Raw genomic sequence first — 21187 nt, 5'->3', positions numbered from 1 at the left:
GAGATCACAGAGCAATAAAAAGTAGTTCTTGAAATTGAAGCACAATTTACAATAGGCATTAAGGCTTTCATAATTTAAAAAATATGAAAAATGTAGGCTCTTAGACTAAATGTGGTTTAAAAATATTTTGGAGGTGGGTGCTCAATATATGCCCTAAGCGGACTTGGATTGTATTATGTAGCCCAACTTGGCCTGGAACAAAAGATCCTTCAGACATGGTTAGTCAAGCTCTAGGATTATAAGTGTATGCCATCACAAATGGCTAAATTTTCTAATTTCTAATACAAATAGTACACTAAAAACATAATCAGAACTGAGCATGGAGGAACAAGGCTATAAATATAAGCACTCAGGTGGCTAAAGCAAGAGAGTCACTAATTCCACGCCTGCCAAGCTGCACACTCTGTCTCAAAGGAAAGAGGTGAAATGAGAGCCATATACACACATATTACAATAATGTGATATTATAAATGTACTAATGAAATGTTAAGAGTAAGGTAAGAAAAATGTTACAGTGGAAAAGACAAGTCAGCACCTAAGAATGCTTTTCTAAACAGTGACATTAAAAGGCTGAAGAGTTTGATTACCTCCCCCTGAGTAGGGAACAGCCTTACCAGGTCACAGAGGAAATCAGTTCAGACCGTCCTAATGAGACCTGATAAGAAAGGATTAGAGGGAAGAGGAGGAGGATCTCCCCATCAGTGGATATGGGGAGGGGCATGGGAGAAGAGGGAGGGAGGGCGGAATTGGAGAGGGACGAGAGGGGCTACAGCTGGGATACAAAGTGAATAAATTGTAATAAAATAAAAATAATAAAAATAAAAATAAATAAATGAGGCTGAAGAGATAGATCAGAGGTTAAGAACACACACTGCTCTTAAAGAAAATCTTTACGTTTAATTCCTAACATCTACACCAGGCAGATTACAACCACCTGTTACCCAGTCCCTTCCAAAGTATCTGATGCCTCTGATCTTCTTGGGTATCTGCACTCAAGTGCACATACCCACCCACAGAAACACATGTATACACATAATTAAAAATAAGTTTTTAAGTGATTTTTTTTTATTCAGTCAGTCCTATTTGATTCGAAAGAAAGAAAAGAAACCATTCCAAGCATCTAGAGAAACATAAAGGCCTGAAAACAGAGCACACACTGTAGCTGAAAAATAGAAAGTAAGCCATAAGGAAATCTGGGCTGGAACTTTTGGGTAAGAAAAAACCCGGTTTCTAAAAAGCAGACTTCCTTGAGCAAATTTGGTCTCAGCAAAGTAATACAAGAGGAAACACACATAAGGACCTAGAGGTAGAGAAGACTTCAGGGCAGTCCCTGGGGAGATAACTAGAAATTTCCCTTGGAGCAGGCAGAAACAGAATGTTAGTTCAGGTTTTTATTTTACTTCTTATTAATCTTTGTCTCATCAGTGCTGGAGGCAAAACTCAGGTCCATGTGCAAGTTAGGCTAGTCTAAAAACATTTGATAATCTAAAATAGTCAACAAAAGACCAGACGACTTGGAGGAAAATAAAAGTTTTATTTTGCTTTGTCTGTAAGCCGAAAATTCTGGCTTTACCCCCTACTATTTCAACACTGAATGTACTGTTGGGAGCTGAGCACCAGTGTGATATTATTAGGGAAGTTCGTCAGGGCTTCAGAAGACAATTAGAGCATGTAAATGAGATTCATGTTCTTATAAAACAGACCCCAGAGAGCTGTCTGACACCTTCCACTAAGAAAGGACATATGCAAGGACACAATATCCTACAGACATTGAAATCTGCCAGAATCTTGATACCAGAGTTTCTAGACTCCCTAACTTTGAGAAATCAATTTGTTTCATACAGGCTATCTAGTCTGTATTATTTTGTGTCTTTTTCTGAGTATTATTCGTATTTATCCATTAATTTATTTATTTACCTTACATCTTGGTCAGAACTTCCCCTTCCTCCTCTCCTACCAGTCCCTCCCTCTAACTTCCCTTCTCCTCCCTCTATTGCCCCCTCCCTTTATTCTTAGAGCAGGGAATATCATGGATATTCCCCTCCCGTGGATATCAAAAGTAGGACTGTATTCATCAAGTAGGAATGTCTATGGCTATACCACCCTGAATGTGCTTGACCTTGTTTGTATTTTTTGTAGCAATACAAATGAACTTCAGCACTGATAATAACAAAAATAAACAATATCAAACAAAAAGACTAGAGTTATTACTTGGTCAGTGGTAAAACAAGACTTGCTTTAGTAGGTACAAAGTCTAGGAACTGATTTGAGGCACTGACCAAAAGAAAACAAGTCTGACTGACTGACTGACTGACTGAGTATCTCTCTCTCCCCCTATATCTTTGTGTACACATTAATGTAGTTACTAATTAAAACAAAATATTATAAAGGCTACCAAAAAAGGAAGTATTTAAATGGAATACAATACAGCTGAGAATAACAGCCCTTTGGATAAAACTAATGCAAAGGAAGATCTTAACAGAGGTGGGTACTTTTAAACTATAGAGTAACTAAATAAAACAATGTAAATGCCAAGAATGACAGACTACTAATCCCAATAAAAAGTCAAATGTATACTCAAATTCTAGCTTAAAACATTAAATAACAAAATGTCTAAGCACTAAATGTAACTATAGAAAAGTTAAACTATGGAAGATGAATTAAAATGCTATGACTTGATCTGCTATGCTATGTTCCTTACTATATGAAATTGCTGATGGCACAAATGGCTAAGTATTTTTATTTTGCATATGAAATGTCTTTACCAATCACAATTGATATTTGACATCTTAATTGCAATGTCAAATACTTAGATAATTATTAAGTAAATTTTCCAATTAAATTATTCGATAACATAAAGCCTAAGTGACTACTTCTCAGGAAACTAGCCTTATATGCCTTATATACTGAATAGAGTTAATTATACCAAGCTAATTCCCTATAACCTTAAATTAATATTATATTCCAGGTAGAGTGTGATGGCATATATTCCTAGCTATTAAAGGGGCTCAGGCAGGAGGATTTCTTGAGCCTAGATTTTCAAGAGCATCCTGAGTAAAAAAAGATACCCCATCTCAAAACAACCACAGAAAGATAGTATATATTCCTTGAGTATTTACTAAGACTAAGTTCACTTTTATTTGAATGCTTGGTCCTCTCTCAGTTGGTGAAACAGTTTAGTATATATTATAAGGTGTGGCCTTGTCAGGAGGTGTGCCCGGGAAGTGAACTTTGAATTTTCAGTTAGATCTGACTTACCACTCCAGTGCCAAGCCTGCCTGCCTTCTAACATTCTCCGTGCCATGGTAGTGATAGACTTTACTACCTTCTGAGGCTGTGAGCCCTAAATTAAATTTATTTTTAAGTTGCTTCACTGATGGTTCTTAGTCACAGCAGTAAAAATGTAACTAAGAAACCAATCATATTCAACTATTTTAATTATCCCTTTTAATTTTTATTCTATGTATGTGTATGTATGTGAATGATGTGCATATAGTGACAGCAGGGCAGAAAGAACGTCATATCCCCTGACAGAGCTATTGACATTTGTATACCAACATGTGGGCATTGGGAATTGAACCCAGACCCTCTGTACGGTGGTTTGAGTAAGAATGGTCGCCATAAGCTTGGCTCAAAGGGAGTAGCACCAACAGGAGGTATAGCTGTGTTGAAGTAAGTGTGGCCTTGGAGGAAGTGAGTCACTGGCGTGAGCTTTAAGTTCTCTCTCATATGTTCCAAGACATGCTTAAGTGTTTTTCACTTCCTGCTGCCTTTGGATCCAGATGAAGAACTCTCAGGTAGCCTGAGTGCTACCATGCTCCCGACCATGAACATAATCAACTAAAACTATGAAACTGTAAGCAAACACTAATTATTAAATGCTTTCCTTTAGAACGGTTGCTGTGGTCAATGTATTTCTTCATAGAGGTAGAAGAAAGACTAAGACATTCTGCAAGAGTAATTAAGTGCCCTTAACCACTAAGAATCTCTCCAGCCCCTAAGACTTCATATGTTAATGGCAGCTATATAAATCCTGAAAAACATGAATTTTCATAGTCAAACCCAATGTCAATTATTTCTTGCATCAAGTCATTAAAAATGAGAATAAATAGCAATAGAAAAATTACTCAAGACACAGCTTTGGACTAAAGTTGTAGTTGAACGGCAGAGGACTTGACTAGTATATACAAGACCTTGAGTCCAAGCATCAAGAAAACTCTTAAATACAAAGACACAGACCTAGAGATGTAGTACAGTGGTTAAAATAGATGCCTAGAATATAAAATGGCTCTAAGTTAAGAGTCCCAGTAACCACCTAATCAAAGGTATTATAAATACAGTCATAGTTGTCAACTTTATAAAACATGATTAGAAAAATCAAGAAGAGCCAGCAAAACAGTTCAGTGAGCCAAAGTGCTTGCCATGTAAACGTAAAAACCTGAGTTCAATCTCTGGAACCCACAGTGTACAGAAAACCAACTACTTCCTAAAAGTTCTCATCTGCCCTCCACATAAAAATCATGGGTTACACACAGTGACAGTAGCACAAACATGCCATACTTACACAAAAAATAATGAATAAATTTTTTAAAAAAAGAAGGCCATCAAGATGCCTTAGTGGGGAGAGGCACTTGGCAAGCAAAGCTGGCCATATTAGGTTTAGTCTTTCAAGACCTCATAAAAATGCAACGAGAAAAATAACTTTGTCAAGATATTCTCTGACCTCTACACATGGAATATATACACGCATGCACATGTACACACATATGACAAAGACAAACACGCATGGAGGCTAGGGAAGGATACACACAAATAGCTATTTTAAAGAAAGGAAAAATCAGTGCAGCATTTTTGTTACTAGAGTTTAAAATGCACAAATAAACTTCAAAGAACATCATAAATGTTACCTGCATAGCACTCTTGCCCATTTTAACAACTTCAAACAACATCATGTTTTCCACTCCATTCTGTTGGTGATGACCATTCATTCGGTTTGGACCAGAAGGAGGTTTTCCTCCTCCATTTCCACTTTTACCCTTTTCTGCTGGACCCTTTTTGCCTTTTTTACAAGTCTGCAACAACAACAAAAAAACTTGATTAACTTGCATCACCCTCACTGTTCTGAAGAGCTCAAAACAAAAACAGAAAGCCACTGATAAAACACACAATTATAACATGGTTACACTTGATACATAGAAGAATGCCATTTATATATGAGAAAGTTACATGATCATTTTAGCACAGCCTCTGATAACAAACTATAGGCACAAATGACCACTCGTATTAGCTGAGTGATTTTGAACGAGTTGCTTATCCACACATCACTCCACCCCCTTTTTTCCCATCTGAACATTTAAGAGTCTGAGGCAGGAGGACCATGGATTCAAGACAAGCTCCATAACAAATTTAGGAGAGAAAAAATAACAATAGAAAAATTACTCAAGACACAGCTTTGGACTAAAGTTGCAGAGCAGTTGAATGGCAGAGGACTTGACTAGTATATACAAGACCTTCAGTCCAAGCATCAAGAAAACTCACACTCTTAAATACAAAGACACAGACTTTGTATTTAGGCTTACATGTGGAAGAGGAGAAAAAAAGAGAAGGAAAATGAGGGAAGAAGAAGGAAAAAAGAGAAATATAAGAGAGAAATTCATTTTCCAGTTTGTAAAGTGGAAGATAAAACTACGCTTACCTCACAGGGTTGCCGTGATAATGAAAACAGAAATTATTCATTATAAATATACTCAGAATAAAGTAATTGCTTTAATTATCACTTCTGTATGAGAAGAAATTCAGAAAATGTTACTTAAGATCTAAATCTCCTAGAATTGAATCTATTGAATTTGATTTTATCATATCACAGCATTAAAAGCACTCAACATATAAACAAAGTTTGAAAAACTCAGCAATTAAAAGGAAGAAAATCATGAAATTTGTAGGCAAATGATGGGAACTAGAAAAGATCATTCGGAGTGATGTAACCCAGAAGCAGAAAGATGTACATGATATATAAGTGATTATTAGCCATATAATATAGGATAAACAGTCCAAAATCTATAGTCCTAAAGAAATTAAACAACAAGGAGAAGCCTAGGGAAGAGGATGAATCCTCAGAAGGGGAAACAGGATAGACAATAGAAGTAGGAGAAGACAAGGAACAGGACAGGAGCCTTCAAAGAGTACCTCTGAAAGACTCTACCCACCGGAGTATTGAAGGAGATACTGAGACTCATAGGCAAACTTTGGGCAGAGTGCCGCAAACCTTATGGAAGAAGAAGGAGATAGAAAGACCTGGAGGGGACAGGAACTACACAAAGAGAACAACAGAGCCAAAAACACCTGGGCACAGGGGGTCCTGCAGAAACTGATGTACCATCCAAAAATCGTTGGTATAATGTTCTCATGGAATGTATACAATTTACCCTTGTTCATTCAAATGCTGATTTCTCTACCCCACTCTCAGGTTTCAATCTGGATATTGCATTGTGATGCTTACTTGTAAACATACCATGATTTGTTCTCTATACTGTCAATAAAACAACCAGCCAGTGCGGTGCAATGGAGAGAATAGGGTGGGACATCATGGCAGTTTGGAGGTGGGGGCAGAAGCGTGAGAGGACTAGGAGAGGTCTGAGAGAAGAGGACTTCAAACCACAAGGAGAGATGAACTGAACCTAAGATATGACTACAAGCAAGTATAATGTTGGAAAATCTGAATGGTAGGAAACTATGCGGGCTTGGAGGTTTAGGATGGAATAACTGTTGTCCAGCATTGTGCTCTAGGTTAATTAAATAAATCCTAGTCTCTATATGGTGATTTGGTTATACATCTGGTTTAGGAATAATCACTGATTAACTAAAAGATAAATCAAGAGTAAATATTAATATCTGACAACAAATGGCCATGAATGGAAAGGACCTAGAACCACTGCTCAGATGTGTTGGGTTTCCCTATATCATTTTACAATCAAGAAAATTCCCCAAGATATGTCTACAGGCCAACTTACTTATTTATTTCCTCATTACTACTCTTTCCCAGGTAAGTTTAATAAGTGTCAAGTTGACAGTTAAACTTAACCAACATAGCTAAATATGAAATATTTCTGCCACATATTCTTTATTTTTATTTTTAGATAAATACATTGAAAAAAAGCATTATAATGGACAGTCTAAAAGCAAACCATAATCTATAATTTTTTGATCTAGAGTCAAGCCTACAAATGCATTTTCCACAGAAACTCTGTGTATGTTTGCCTATCACTCTATAAAGGGTCCTTTCTCCTTCAGTAGTCCACGAACATCCTATACTGGTTTGGAGTTTTTGTTGTTGTTCATTTCTTTTTAGTGTTGCTGTTTTGTGGTAATGGGTACGGACTCAGGGTGTCACCAATGTAAGGTAAGCCCTTATCATTAAGGTACACTTCCAATCCTTTCTACCATTATTTTAAGACACAATTTTGCTATATCATTTCCTAGGTAAATAAGTAGGAATGAACTTGCAATCCACCTGCTTTAGCCTCCTGAGTAACTGAGATTAAAGGCTTATGTTACTAACCTAGCGAAAACCATACTATGCTTAATAGTTATTTCAACAAATATACTAATATTACATATTAGTTGATTCTGTTACAGAAATCAGCTTAAATCATTAATTTTAATTGTAAAATGAAAAGGTGTGTACCAAGTAAACGAATTTCAGAGATAATGCTAAAACAAACCTACACAGAGTACATTAAAATGTGTTTTTAAAAAGCTAATAGTAAAAACAAAATCATATACATTAAAATTGTGTATTATGTGTGTAACTATGTTTGGTCACTAAGAAAAAAAAATAGTATAATTAAAATGCTTCAATGGGGGATGAAGCGATGGCTCAGTGGTTAAGAGCAGTATTTGTTTTTCCCCCGATGTCTTGAGTTAATTCCCAGAAACCACACGATGGCTCATAAACATCTATAATGTGATCTGATGCCCTCTTCTGGCATGCAAGTGTACATGCAGAACAGCACTCATATACATAATAAACGAATCTTTTTTTAAAAATAAATAGAATGCTTCAATGGATCTACAGTGCTTAAGGAAAACATATGGTTAAATAAGGGAAATACAGGAAGTAAAGCTTGATGTAGTCACATATACCTATAATGCTAACACTTTAAAAAGGGGGATCAGAAGCCATCATTGGCTACAAAATTAAGTGCAAGGCTAACATAGGCTACAAAGTCTCCATGAGACTCTGTCTCCATGAAGAATAAAAATAATAATATTAATAAACTTGCTAACCTGGGTATAGCTTTATTATAAAATTCCTTTTAAAAGAGTTGGGGGTAGTTAGTAAGCAATCAGTAAAGAAATGGATTCAGATCATTTAACCATTGACTTCATTTAACCACTGAAGTCTCTAAATTTCAGGTGATATCTATAAAAATACCAAGTTTTATATTCAAGACTTCCTTTTTCACTTGTGTGCATGGATAATGGTGGGTATCTGCACATGGATGGAGGTGCCTAGAAAAGCCAGAAGCACCAGATTCCTCTGGAATCAGATTTACAGGCAGCTATGAGTCACAAGATGTTGATTTTGAGAATCAAATTGGTGTTCTCCAGAAAAGCAGTACACACTTGTAACCACTGAAACACCACTCCATATTCAACTTTTGTAATTTATTTTGGTATTAAATAAGGTTTTATGCATAAACACTTACGTATGTACGTATGTGTATGTATGTATAATTATTAAAACAGCACCTAAAACATATACAAAAGTGTTAAAATGCAGTTGCCTTTATTATAATAAATCCTTGATCTGGCCACTAACACATCATCTATAGCACTGGCTATTAAGTTAAATAAGTTATATCACAAAAGAGAAAAAAAAAACTTAGGGTAAAAAAAAAAAACTTTAGGCTTAGGGTAGAACATAACAATAGAGAGCATGTTTAGTGTATGAGAGCCCTTGACTCAATCCCTAGAACCATTAAAAAAAAAAAGGGGCAAAACAAAACCCAGAAGTCTTTAGAGTACCCTATCTATTCAAATGTCATGAGGGCTCCTTATCTCAACTTGCTAATTAAATCATAGTAAAAAGTAGAATAAAGAACAAGTAGAATAAGTATCATTTACTATTTAATAGTGAATGATCATATTCTGCTCACTAGAATTACAGATTTGTTTGTTTAATATTTATAAGATATCACTGTCACTCACATTCACATCTTGTCCTTTAAATTTCTAATTTTTTTTAAGGAACTAAACACACAAAATTATAAGCAAGTGGATCATGGGACTGAAAAATTTTTCCAACGTCTTGTTAAATAATTTAAGTCCTATGTATAAAATGTGATGCTATAAAATCATTTAAAATATATTTATATTCACTGATAAAGTCACTGAAGCTTATCATTGACTTTTGGATACACATTATAAATAGTTTGCATAGTAGGGTTCCATTTCAATAAAATTACATATGCAAATATATATATATATATATATACACACACACACACACACACACACACACATACACATTTTGCTGGCTAGTTTTACTTGAACTTCACACAATCCTGAGTCATTTAAAAGAGGGGAGCTCAACTGAAAAACAAATGCCCCCACCAAACTGGCCTATTAGAAAGCCTGTAGTGCATTTTCTTGATTGATGATTGATATAGGATGACACAGCTCACTGTAGACAGTGGCACTACTTGGCTGGATGTCCTGAGTACTGTAAGAAAGCAACCTGAGCATGCCACTAAGTAGCATTCCTCCATGGAATGCTACACACAAGCTCCTATAATAAGGCTACTGCCGTATTTGAGGTCCTACCCTAACTTTCCTCAATCATTGAGTATAATGTGAAACTGTATGCTGACATAAAACTCTTTCCTCCCCAAGTTACAGTCAAAACTGTAAATAAGAAATGAACATGCGTCAGGTTCTTTAAAATGTCTAAGTTATAAATCCTCTGGCTCATAGGATTATGGGAAAAGTTCACTGCACAGTTCTATACAGTTACACTTGTCCAAATGTCATAAAAATATCAATATAAAATTCATTTTGAACTCAAACATGGTAATACACACCTATAATCTCATCACTGGAAAGTAAATAAGAGACGTCACAAGTTCATTCCAGCCTGGGCCACATAGCCAGCTTAAGGCATGCCAACATGCCTAAGCTACATAGTAAAACCCCGGAATAAAAACAAAATAAAACATAACAAAGGAAAAAAAAGCAAAGAAAAAAATTAACAATTTAATTTACCAAGTTTACCCACAGCTTTCTACTTACTTAGTCATACTCTAAATTTGCTCTATACTAATTAAAAACTTTGTTAGTTTTCATCTTTGACATTATGTACACAGGATGAAATGATTTTCACTAGTAACCCAATAGACATAACTTGGTTACATCTGCAGAATATAGCAGTAGAGGAAGTTTATGCGCTCTGGGTTTATATTTAAGACAACATTATAATAGATTTATAGGGAAATCAAACCAGTAGTGATACCACATTTTGCTTAGCATATTGTACTTTATAAAATGAACTCTTAGAAACAATGCATCATTAATTTCAACTAAAGTATACTATATACAGCTACTCAAAGGGCTATTTAGTCTGAAAACATTAAAAAATGAATACTCAGATTTATCAAACACCTGTGAGCCCTAAAAAGCCATATTTGAAGGATAAAATTTTCTTTCAGTTAAGGACATACAGACACACCTTAAAAAACAAAGTCACATAAATAATACATACTTTGCCTTTGCCTTGCTTCTGATTTTTTCCTTCAATGTCTTCAAAATCTGTGTCAGAAGAAAAATGTGTTTCTGACTCCCTATGACAAAAAGATAAGCAAATATTTAGAAATGTAAATGATGTTTCCAATTGTTCAACATTATCTTAAAAGATATACATGGCTGACTCATTACAAATCAGTGGGTAACAAATAAAACAAACTTATAGATGTGGAAAAGGGTACTGTGGGGAGAAGGAGGAGATGACTAGAGTAGAAAGAGAGGATGTAGGGTAAACATAAACAGAATGTACTATATACATTTTAATCAAAGAAAAGTACATTTAAAGTAATCAAAGAAGAAATTTAATTAATAAAAACTCAGTATTATTACTCAAAGCAACTTATATAGTTTCATAAAATAAACCTTAGAACATTACCAAATATGTAAGACTATATGGAAAATTACAAAGAATACTATAAATCATGAACTAAAACAGGAGAATAAATTTTAGCACTGCATAGCAATGATCTCTTCCCCACCCCCAAGTCGTGTTTTGCTGTTTGGCCTTGGCTGTCCCAGAACTCACTATGTAGACCATGCTGGCCTTGAACTCAGAGATCTGCCTCTACCTCCCAAGTGCTAGGATTAAAGGCATATATCACCACACTCAGCTAACAGCAGTGATCTTTTAGAAATAGAATCTCAGTGTTCTCATCTATAACACAATATACACTGAAAGAATGGAATCTTTCAAGCTAACCTTCAACATACAAAACTACAGTCTTAACAAAGTGACCCTTGTTTGTAGGGATGGGGATACTTTGTATTAACTGCATTTTCTCATCTACATTAATGAAACTGATTTAAATTAAACATAAATTCAATTAACACACATGGTTCTTTCTTTATGCTTCATGTGCATGATCATGGGTAAACTAACCCTACCTAATTCAAACAGTTAAAGCAAGACATACATTGTTTTATGTATATATAAAACACTGGGTTTTACAATAAAGCCACCATGATAGATAGTGGTATAACCACTGAAAATGTGTAAATGCAGAGTCAGTTTTGCCTAAAAATAAATGGAAGGAAATGGAAAGACTATCTTATAAAGCTAATCCTCTCTACATTCCTTCCATTTCTATTTCTTTACCATATTACCAGCTGTCCAGACATTATGAGTTAGCAAGTTTACCTCATAAATCTACAGTAATGGTTAAGATACTACCAGGAGGCCAGGTGCAATGGTGCATGCCTGTAATCCCAGCATGAGGAGAGGCAGAGCTGGCAGATCTCTGTGAGTTCGAGGATAGCCTGGCCCAAAAAGTGAGTCCAAGATGGCCAAGGCTACACACAGAAACCCTATCTCCAAAAACCAAAAAAATCAACAACCCTCAAAAGAAGATACTTCGAGAAAAATTACTATTTATAGCACTTACCTACAAAGTAACTTAAGCAATTTACTGATGATAATGGGAATTCTAATTATGTTCTATCATGGTGAGAGGAAAGTTCTGAGAAATGATCACCAAAAACTCAATGACAAATATAATCGTAACCATGAAATTTAAAAGATGTTTGCCACTCATGTTTTATATATGCATATAGCATGGCAAAGAAATTAAAACATTTCCAATTATCTTTATACATAAATTAGATTGGTTTTTGTTCCCAGATACTTGGGGAACACCAACTCTTGGCTCAGCAACTGTTAAAAAATTGTGTGAACAGTAGCCCTCAAAATACCCCAATTGCCACAGAAGAATCAAAGGCATAATAAAGTTCTATTGCGCCCAACTGTCCAAATCACAAGAATAAGCCATTAGAAACAAAACATGCAAACAAACAAACAAAAAAACATGTTAATGAAAATCAAATCAGGTTATGAGAATAAGAATTTAAAGTTACCCCCGAACAGCATTTTTCCCCCTAGTCTGTCTTAACTCCATTGTTGTCCAATGTCTTAAGGCTAAATGAACACTAGTCTAGATCAATTAATATGTTGACAAAAAAACTGAGATAACTCTTCAATAGTTTGAAACAGGACTAATCTACTAATACCAGAACTGAATTTTCTGTTCGTTACTGTCCCTAAAATCTCACATCCCAAGCAAATACTATTATCTCTTCTACTTCCACTGACTGTCATTATCCATTATCCTACAGATATGATATCCTGTAAATTATTTAAAGTATTATATATCAATATTCTAATCTACAATATAAACTTTTTAATGATCTTGAATCATGATCGACATAATTGCATTTTTTTTCTTGCTTCCTAACCTTAAAATAAGAGCTAATAAAAGCAGGCATGCCTGTCTTAATTCCTTACAGTATAAGGTCCTAATATACGGTCGTATCTTTAACAAGAATATGCTCCTTGGGAGACTGTTTTGTTTTTGTAAGCAGGCGCTCATTATGTAAGCCTCAAACTGCCAATTTTTCTGCCTCTACATCATGAGTGCTGGGATCACCAGTATGTACCACTAAACCTGGTCTAATATTTCCTTTAACAAAAAAAAAAAAAAATGCAAAACTTGGAATATGGCTCACTAAAGATGCTGTTTTGTCTTAGAAACCTTAAAGCATAGAAAAATACACTCTGCAATTAACATCACAATTTGGGCTGAAAATGTGACTCAGCAGGATACTTCTCTACAATGCCTGGGTTCAATCCCTAGCAATGCATAAAAATGAATGTGGTCATATATGCCTCTAACCCAAGCATCTGACAAGCAGGAGTTTCAGGAATTCAAGATCATCAGCTACATAGTGAATTTAAGGCCAGGCTAGGCTACATGAGACTCAGTCTCAAAACAAAAACATAATTTTGGGGACAACAGCTGTAACTCAATAGTAAATAACTTGACTAGTATACATATGGACCTGGGTTTAATCCTAGAACCTTGAGGAAAAGTCGCAAAATCCCAATAGACTCATAATCTCCACCAAACAAAAGTTATTAAAAATATGAAAAGCTACCTACTAATAAAGGTAGAAACTGGCTGCCATGTACAACATGTACTGCAGTCAATATTTTTATCCATCAAATTTTTTCTACTAAATCTAGCCCCATGAAGAATATAAAAGAAATTGTATGTAAAATAAAGGTAAACAGAGCTATAAGCAATCTAAAGTCTTACTTTTAATTCAGAAACCTCATGAACTACTACTAAATATAAAACAGCTCTTTCACCCACACAGTGATGCATAACTTTCATCCCAACACTTGAGGGGCAGATGTGTGCAGATCTCTGTTGAGGTGTAGATCAGCTGGGACTACAGTTTTTTTGAGACTCAACTGTATGCAAATAAAATGACTCCTACATAGGCAGGGTCTCACTGTATAGCCCCAAAATGTCACCATCTCTTCAACTTACTATCTAGGCATGGTGGCATTCAGTTTATTCCCAGCAAAAAGAAATACTTCAAGAGCTACTATTCCCAAAAGTAAATAATGCAAAGTGTATTACAATAAAAGCAGACTCAAGAATATAGGTGATGATTTTTACACTTCTTTGTTTTATATGTATTAGTGTTTTGTGCAAATGTATGTAAGCTTGTGCACCATGAGCATGCCTGGTACCCAAAGAGGGTATCAGATCCCCTGGAACCAGAGTTACAGATAATTTAAGTGACCACATAAGTACTGGGAACTGAAACTAGAGGATCTGCAAATAAGTCCTCTTAACCACTAGCCATCTCTTCAGCCTCAGAAATGGGAATAACTTTAAAGACAGGATAGAGAAACGGAGATGTAGGTAGGTGGGTGGTCAAGTATTTAAACATCTTCTCTAGACCAATATGCATGTATATAACTTGTTTCTGCAACAAATGGTAGAGATGTCTTACATTCATTTAATTTAATAAAAAAAAACGTGACACTGAAATCTAAGTACTAATGTATGGTATTATTTCTTACTAATTAAATGACTGAATGTTTTAATAATCTTGATATTCTTCCTCAAAACAACTAGTACTATGTGATGGTATGAATGAAAATGGCCTACATAGGCACATATGCTTGGTCCTCACATATTAACACTGTTTGAGATAGATTAGGAGATGTAGTCTGGTTGGAGGAGATACGTCACTGGGGGATTTTGAAATCCCAAATCCACCCCAGGTGCAGTCAATCAGTCAGTCTCTCCCTCTTATTCTCCCTTTTTGCCTGCAGATCCGGATGTAAAGTTCTCCAATACTACTACTACACTGCCATGACAGTCTACTTCCTGCCACAATGATCATAGACTAAATCTCTAAAACTATAAGCAGGCCTCCAATTATATGATTTTTTTCATACGACTTTCCATGGACATGGTGTCTCTTTACAGCAAGAGAACAGTAACTAAGGCCTCACAGTGCCAAAAATGGATTCACAGTGCCAACAATGGATTCAGAACTGCAGATAAAAAAACAAAACAAACAAACAAAAAAAACCTAATAGTAGAGGCTGGAGAGATGGCTCAGTAGTTAAAAGCATGTGTCCTCTTGCAGTGTTCACTTTCCAGTAACTCCAGCTGAGAGAGAATCTGGTGCTTTGTTCAGGCTTTAACAGACAACTGCATACACATTCATATACCCACATTATGGACACATGCACAAACATATAACTAAAAATAGATTTATAAAATAATAAATTATACCACATGTAAAGTTTTAAAAATATTACAAAAGTTCTAAAAAAAAATCAATGAATACCAATTTTGAAAAAACTTTCAAAACATACATGTTAATTCATATATTAAGACCGCATGGAGAAGCAATTTAATCAAAATTACTATTTCAATTTTACAGAAAAAACAACTATGTAAATGTTCTTAAAATACAAAGTACTTACTGCAGTAGATTAAAATCAGTTGGTATTTCTGGAGCTGCTATCATTTCTTTATCATCTTCTGGAACACACCAATGTCAGAAATATATTCATATATTTATGTGAGTAAAATGACAGTGTGGTTCCTCTAAGAAAGACAATTCCTTTAAAGAGGAAAAAAAATGACATATTCATTATAAATATACCACAATAAACATGAAGAAATATTCACACTCAAAAGCTAAATTCCTCAGTGTCTCTTAATGTGTTTTAATAAGTATTTTGTTCTCTTCCATTTGGCTGGATGTTAAGAACTCCTATAGACCTACAGTAATAATACACCATCAGAGAGTATTGTATTATACATAAATTTGTTTATAATTTCTCATGACGCTATAACCTGGTGCTCCCCAGGCCTCACAATCCATCCATTAATCTATCAATTCGCATGTGTATATGTACATAAATAAAAAACATAAATAAAATACACCTATATGTAAATAAGTATACACTAAATAAAAATAGAATGTAGCTCTCTTACTAGTCCTGAAGTTCTGAAGTCCCTAAAAGTTATAATTTTATTGATGGTGTCAAGACATGGCTAAAAAAGGCTTTTAAAAATATCTTAAAATATAATTTTAAAACATGATATAAACAAGTTTTTCCACCCTTAATAAAACATACATAGCAAAACTTGGTTTTTGAGCCCAGTCATGATAATGCCATATTGTGTTGAAAAGTGGTGAAATGTTAGGTCTGATCTAGTCCCCTCAATGTGCCTGCATATTTGAGTGTGATCTACAACACAACAAATAAAAACTGTCAAAGAAAAATAAAAATACTACCCGTCGCTAGCTATGGTGGTATACATCTATAACCCTAGAAACCATAAGCTTGAAACCAGCCTGGACTACATAACAAGAAGGGGAAAAAAGGCAAAACACCTGGTCTTAAAAAAAAAGTGTAAGTCGGGGCATAAGAAAAGGATTACTTCTAGCTATGAAGTTCAAGGGGTACCTCCTAAATGAAAGAATGATCTGCTATCAAAGAACTGGTATATAGCAGGAAAGAAGGGGGAACAGGCGGAAGCTAAGGTCTGTATCTCTTAGAATATAAAATGTAAAATCTTGAGCTGCACTATGTCCCCCGACCTCCATCTTCCATGCCACTGTTCTCTGCCTGCATTCCCAAGGAGTCCTGCTGGCCCCAGAAATATTCAGGTTATACTCCCCAGCCCCACCCCACCCAAATGCATGCCTTCCAAGCCCCTCTGGGTCGTAGCCAGCAGCTGTGAGCTATGCTCCAGTTCCACTGTCCAGGCCACAGATCTGCCCACCTTCCCAAGGAGGCCTGCTGGCCCCAGGAACATCCAGGAATCCTGCAGGAACCAAAAATACAGAGGTGGCTGGCTGGCACCAGAGACAACCAGAAAGCCAAATGCTAGCATAAGAACAAAAATCAATAAAAGCCAGGGCAATATGGCACCTCTGGAGTTCACATATCTTACTACAGCAAGCCCTGGATACCCTAACATAGTGGAAGTACAAAAATAAATAAAGAAATAATGACCTTCAATGAAATCTTAGAAAGATGATAGAAGCCTTTAAAGAGGAAATGAATAAATCCTTTACAGAAATACAGGAATATATAATCAAACAGGTGAAGGAAATGAATAAAATTGTTCAAGACCTGAAAATGGAAATAGAAGCAATAAAGAAAACATGAATTCAGAAAATCCTGGAGAGAGAAAACCTAGGAAAGAGAACAGAAACTATAGCCACAAGCATCACCTACAGAATTACAAAAGATGAAAGGGAGACTCTCAGGCAAAGAAGATACTCAGTCAAATAAAATGTTAAAATCTAAAAAGTTCCTGACACAAAACATCCAAGAAATCTAGGACACTATGAAAAAATGAAACCTAAGAATAAAAAGAATGGAAGGAGAAGATTCCTAGCTCCAAGCCCAGAAAATATTTCCAATAAAATCATAGAAGAAAAATTTCCCAACCTAAAGAAAGTGATGCTTATAAATGTACAAAAATCAAACTTAAACAATATCTATGCACATATCCAGCCTCACAGAAGATAGCAGAAGGAAAACCCTAACCAAAGGAAGCAGCTACATTCAAGAAAACATAGGAAATAAATACCTCCACTGCATCAAAACCAAAGAGAAATACACAAACACTACAATCACCAACATCAAAATAACAGAAACTAGCAATCATTGATCACTATTATCTCAACATCTATGGACTTAATTCCCTAATAAAAGCACATAGGCTAAAAGAATGGATGCATAAATAGGAACCATCATTCTGTTTACAGATGTCTTAGAGATCCTAACAGACCATAGATGTCAGCACAGACTATTATACTCAGCAAAACTTTCAATCACCGTAGATAAAACACATTCCATTACAAAACCAAAGTTAAATAATATCTATGCACAAATCCAGCCCTATAGAACATTCTAAAAGGAAAATTCCAATGCAAGGATGCTATCTACACCAGAAAACAAAGGGGAAAAAAAAACCCACACCAGCAAAAAGAGAAGAATGAACACACACACACACACACACACACACACAAACAACACCAACATTAAAATAACAAGAACTAACAATCATTGGTAATTAATATCTCTCAATATCAATGAACTCAATTCTGCAATAAAAGAGACACAGAATGGATGCAAGAACAGGATCCATCATTTTGTTGCAAACAAGAAACATACCTCAGCAACAAAGATAAGCATTACCTCAGACTAAAGGGCTAGAAAAGGATTTTTCCAAGTAAATGGATCCAAGAAACAAGTAGGAGTAGCCATTCTAATACCTAATAAAATAGATATTCGGCCAAAATTAATCAAAACAGATGGGGAAGGACACTTCATTCTCAAATCAAAGGAAAACTCCAACAAGAGGACATCTCAATTCTGAGTACGTATGCCCCAAATGGAAGGGCACCTACTTTCATAAAAGAAACATTACTAAAGCTAAAATCATACATAGAACCCCACACATTAATAGTGAGAGACTTCAACACCCCACTCTCACCAACAGACAGGTGGACAGGTCAAGACAGAAATTAAATAGAGAAATAAGGAAACAGATGATATTAACCAAATGGATCTAACTGATATCTATAGAACATCTCATCCAAACACAAAAGAATATACTTTCTAGGCTAAAGAGATGGCTCAGGGGTTAAGAGCACTGGCTGCTCGTCTAAAGCTCCTGAGTTCAATTCCCAGCAACCACATGGTTGCTCGAAAGCTGGTGTCCTCCTCTGGCCTGCAGGCATACATGCAGGCAGAATAGTGTATATATAATAAATAAATCTTTTTTTAAGAAAAGAATATACTTTCTAAGCATTACAGGAACCTTCTCCAAAATTGACCATATACTTGGTCACAAATCAAGCCTAAACTGATACAAGAAAATAGAATTAACCCTCCGTATCTTATCAGATCAATATTGGATTAAAACTAGACTTTAACAACATCAGAAACAACAAAAAAGCCTATAAACTCATAACTGAACAGCTCTCTACTCAATGACCACTGGGTCAAAGAAGAAATTTAAAAAATTATTTAAAGGCTTTCTAGAATTCAGTGAAGAGGAAGACACAACATATCCAAAATTATAAGACAAAAATGAAAGCAGTGCTAAAAGGAAAATTCATAGCATTAAGTGCCTTCCTTCATAAAGAAATTGGAGCGATTTCATACTAGTCACTTAAGAGCACACCAAAAAGCTCTAAAACAAAGAGCAAACACACACAAGAGGAGGACAAAGCAGGAAATAATCAAACTCAGGACTGAAATCAACAAATTAGAAACAAATAGAACAATACAAAAAAAAAAAAAAATCAAAGAAACCAGGAGCTGGTTCTTCAAAGAAAATCAAGATAGACAAAGCCTTAGCCAAACTTACTAAAAGGCAGAGAGACACTATCCAAATCAATAAAATCAGAAAAAAAAAAAAAAAAAAAAAAGCCGGGTCTGGAGTGATGGCTCAGCTGTAAAGAGCACTGTTTGCTATTCCAGTGGACCTGGGTTCAATTCCCAGCACAGATATGGCTACAGACTACTTTTTGCAACTCCAGTTCTAGGGAATCTGAAACCCTCACACAGATATATATACATGCAGACAAAACATCAATGAACATAAACTTAAAAACAAAAAAGAAAAAAGAATAGGAAAGGAACATAACAAATAGCAAGGAAACCCAAAGAATCATTAGGTCTTGCTTCAAAAATATATACTCCACAAAATTGAAAAATCTAAATGAAATGAATGATTTTCTTGATAGTTTCCATTTACCAAAGTTAAATAAATATCAGGTAAACAATTTAAATAGACCTTGAAACCCTAAGGAAATAGAAGCAGTCATTAAATGTCTCCTACCCCTACCCCCCAAAAAAGCTCAGGGCCAGATGGTTTTAGGACAGAATTCTGCAAAACTTTGAAACTGTTCCACAAAATGGAAACATAACATTGCCAAACTCATTCTTTGAGACCAAAATCACTTTGATACCTAAACCACACAAGGAATCAAAGAATTTCAGACCTATTCCCTTTATGAAAATTGATGGAAAAATAGTCAATAATGTACTCGCAAACCAAATCCAAGAACACATCAAATACATCATCCACCATGATCAAGTAGGCTTCATCCCAGGAATGCAGGGATGGTTCAACATATGAAAATCCATCAATGTAATTCACCATATAAACAAACTGAAGAGAAAAACCACATGATCATATTAGATTCTGAAAAGGCCTTTGACAAAATCCAATACCCCTTCATGCTAAAAGACTAAGAGATCAGGGATACAAGGTGCATGCCTAAACACAATAAAGGCAATATTCAGCAAGCCAATAACAAACACCAAATTAAATGGAGAGAAACTTAAAGCAATTCCACTAAAATAAGAGACAAGAAAAAGCTGCCCACTCTCTCCATATCTATTCAATATATTACTTGAAAAATCTAGCTAAAGCAACAGAACAACTAAAAGAGATAAAAGGGATACAAATTGGAAAACAAGAAGTCAAAAAGTCACTATTCATGGATGATATAATAGTATACATAAGTGAGCCCAAGAAATCTACTAAGAACTCCTACAGCTGATAAACACCTTGAGCAAAGTGGCTGAATACAAAATTAACTTAATAAAATCAGTACAATTCCTTTATATAAATGCTAAATGAACTGAGAAAAAAATCAAGAAACAATACTCTTCACAACAGCTACAAATAATATAAAATATCTTGGCATAACACAACCAAGCAAGTGAAAGATCTGTATGACAAAACTTCAGGTCTTAAGAAAAGAACTGAAGATATCAGAAGATGGAAAGATCTCCCCTGCTCATGGATGGGTAGGTAGGATTAAAATAATAAAAATGGCCATCTCACCAAAAGCAATCTACAGATTCAATAAAATTCCCATCAAAATACCAACACAAATCTTTACAGATCTTGAAATAACAATTCTCAACTTCAAATGGAAAAACAAAAAAACCAAGAATAGCAAATCCAATACTGTACAGTAACAGATCTTCTGAAGGTAGCTCCATCCCAGATCTGAAGCTGTACTATAGAGCAAAAGTAAT

The 21187-nt window shown here is 35.2% G+C and overlaps 1 protein-coding gene across 7 annotated transcripts in view; it reads right to left on the bottom strand.

The window, feature by feature from the left end:
- The window catches only part of Stag2 (STAG2 cohesin complex component), a 145155-nt gene that overhangs the window by 75260 nt on the left and 48708 nt on the right, over positions 1 to 21187 (bottom strand). For all 7 annotated transcript variants that reach the window (XM_060375190.1, XM_060375188.1, XM_060375192.1 and 4 more), the window contains 3 exons: positions 15587 to 15726; positions 10760 to 10838; positions 4908 to 5072 (listed from right to left, as the gene is read on the bottom strand). In XM_060375190.1, coding sequence (XP_060231173.1) covers positions 4908 to 5072; positions 10760 to 10838; positions 15587 to 15630 — 288 coding nt within the window. In that variant the 5' untranslated portion in view covers positions 15631 to 15726. The remainder of the gene's footprint in view (positions 1 to 4907; positions 5073 to 10759; positions 10839 to 15586; positions 15727 to 21187) is intronic.

This window comes from Meriones unguiculatus, chromosome X (assembly GCF_030254825.1).
Source record: "Meriones unguiculatus strain TT.TT164.6M chromosome X, Bangor_MerUng_6.1, whole genome shotgun sequence".
Lineage (NCBI taxonomy): Eukaryota > Metazoa > Chordata > Mammalia > Rodentia > Muridae > Meriones > Meriones unguiculatus.
Note: the sequence above shows the minus strand (reverse complement) of the source record. Positions and strands in the feature narration are given on the sequence as shown.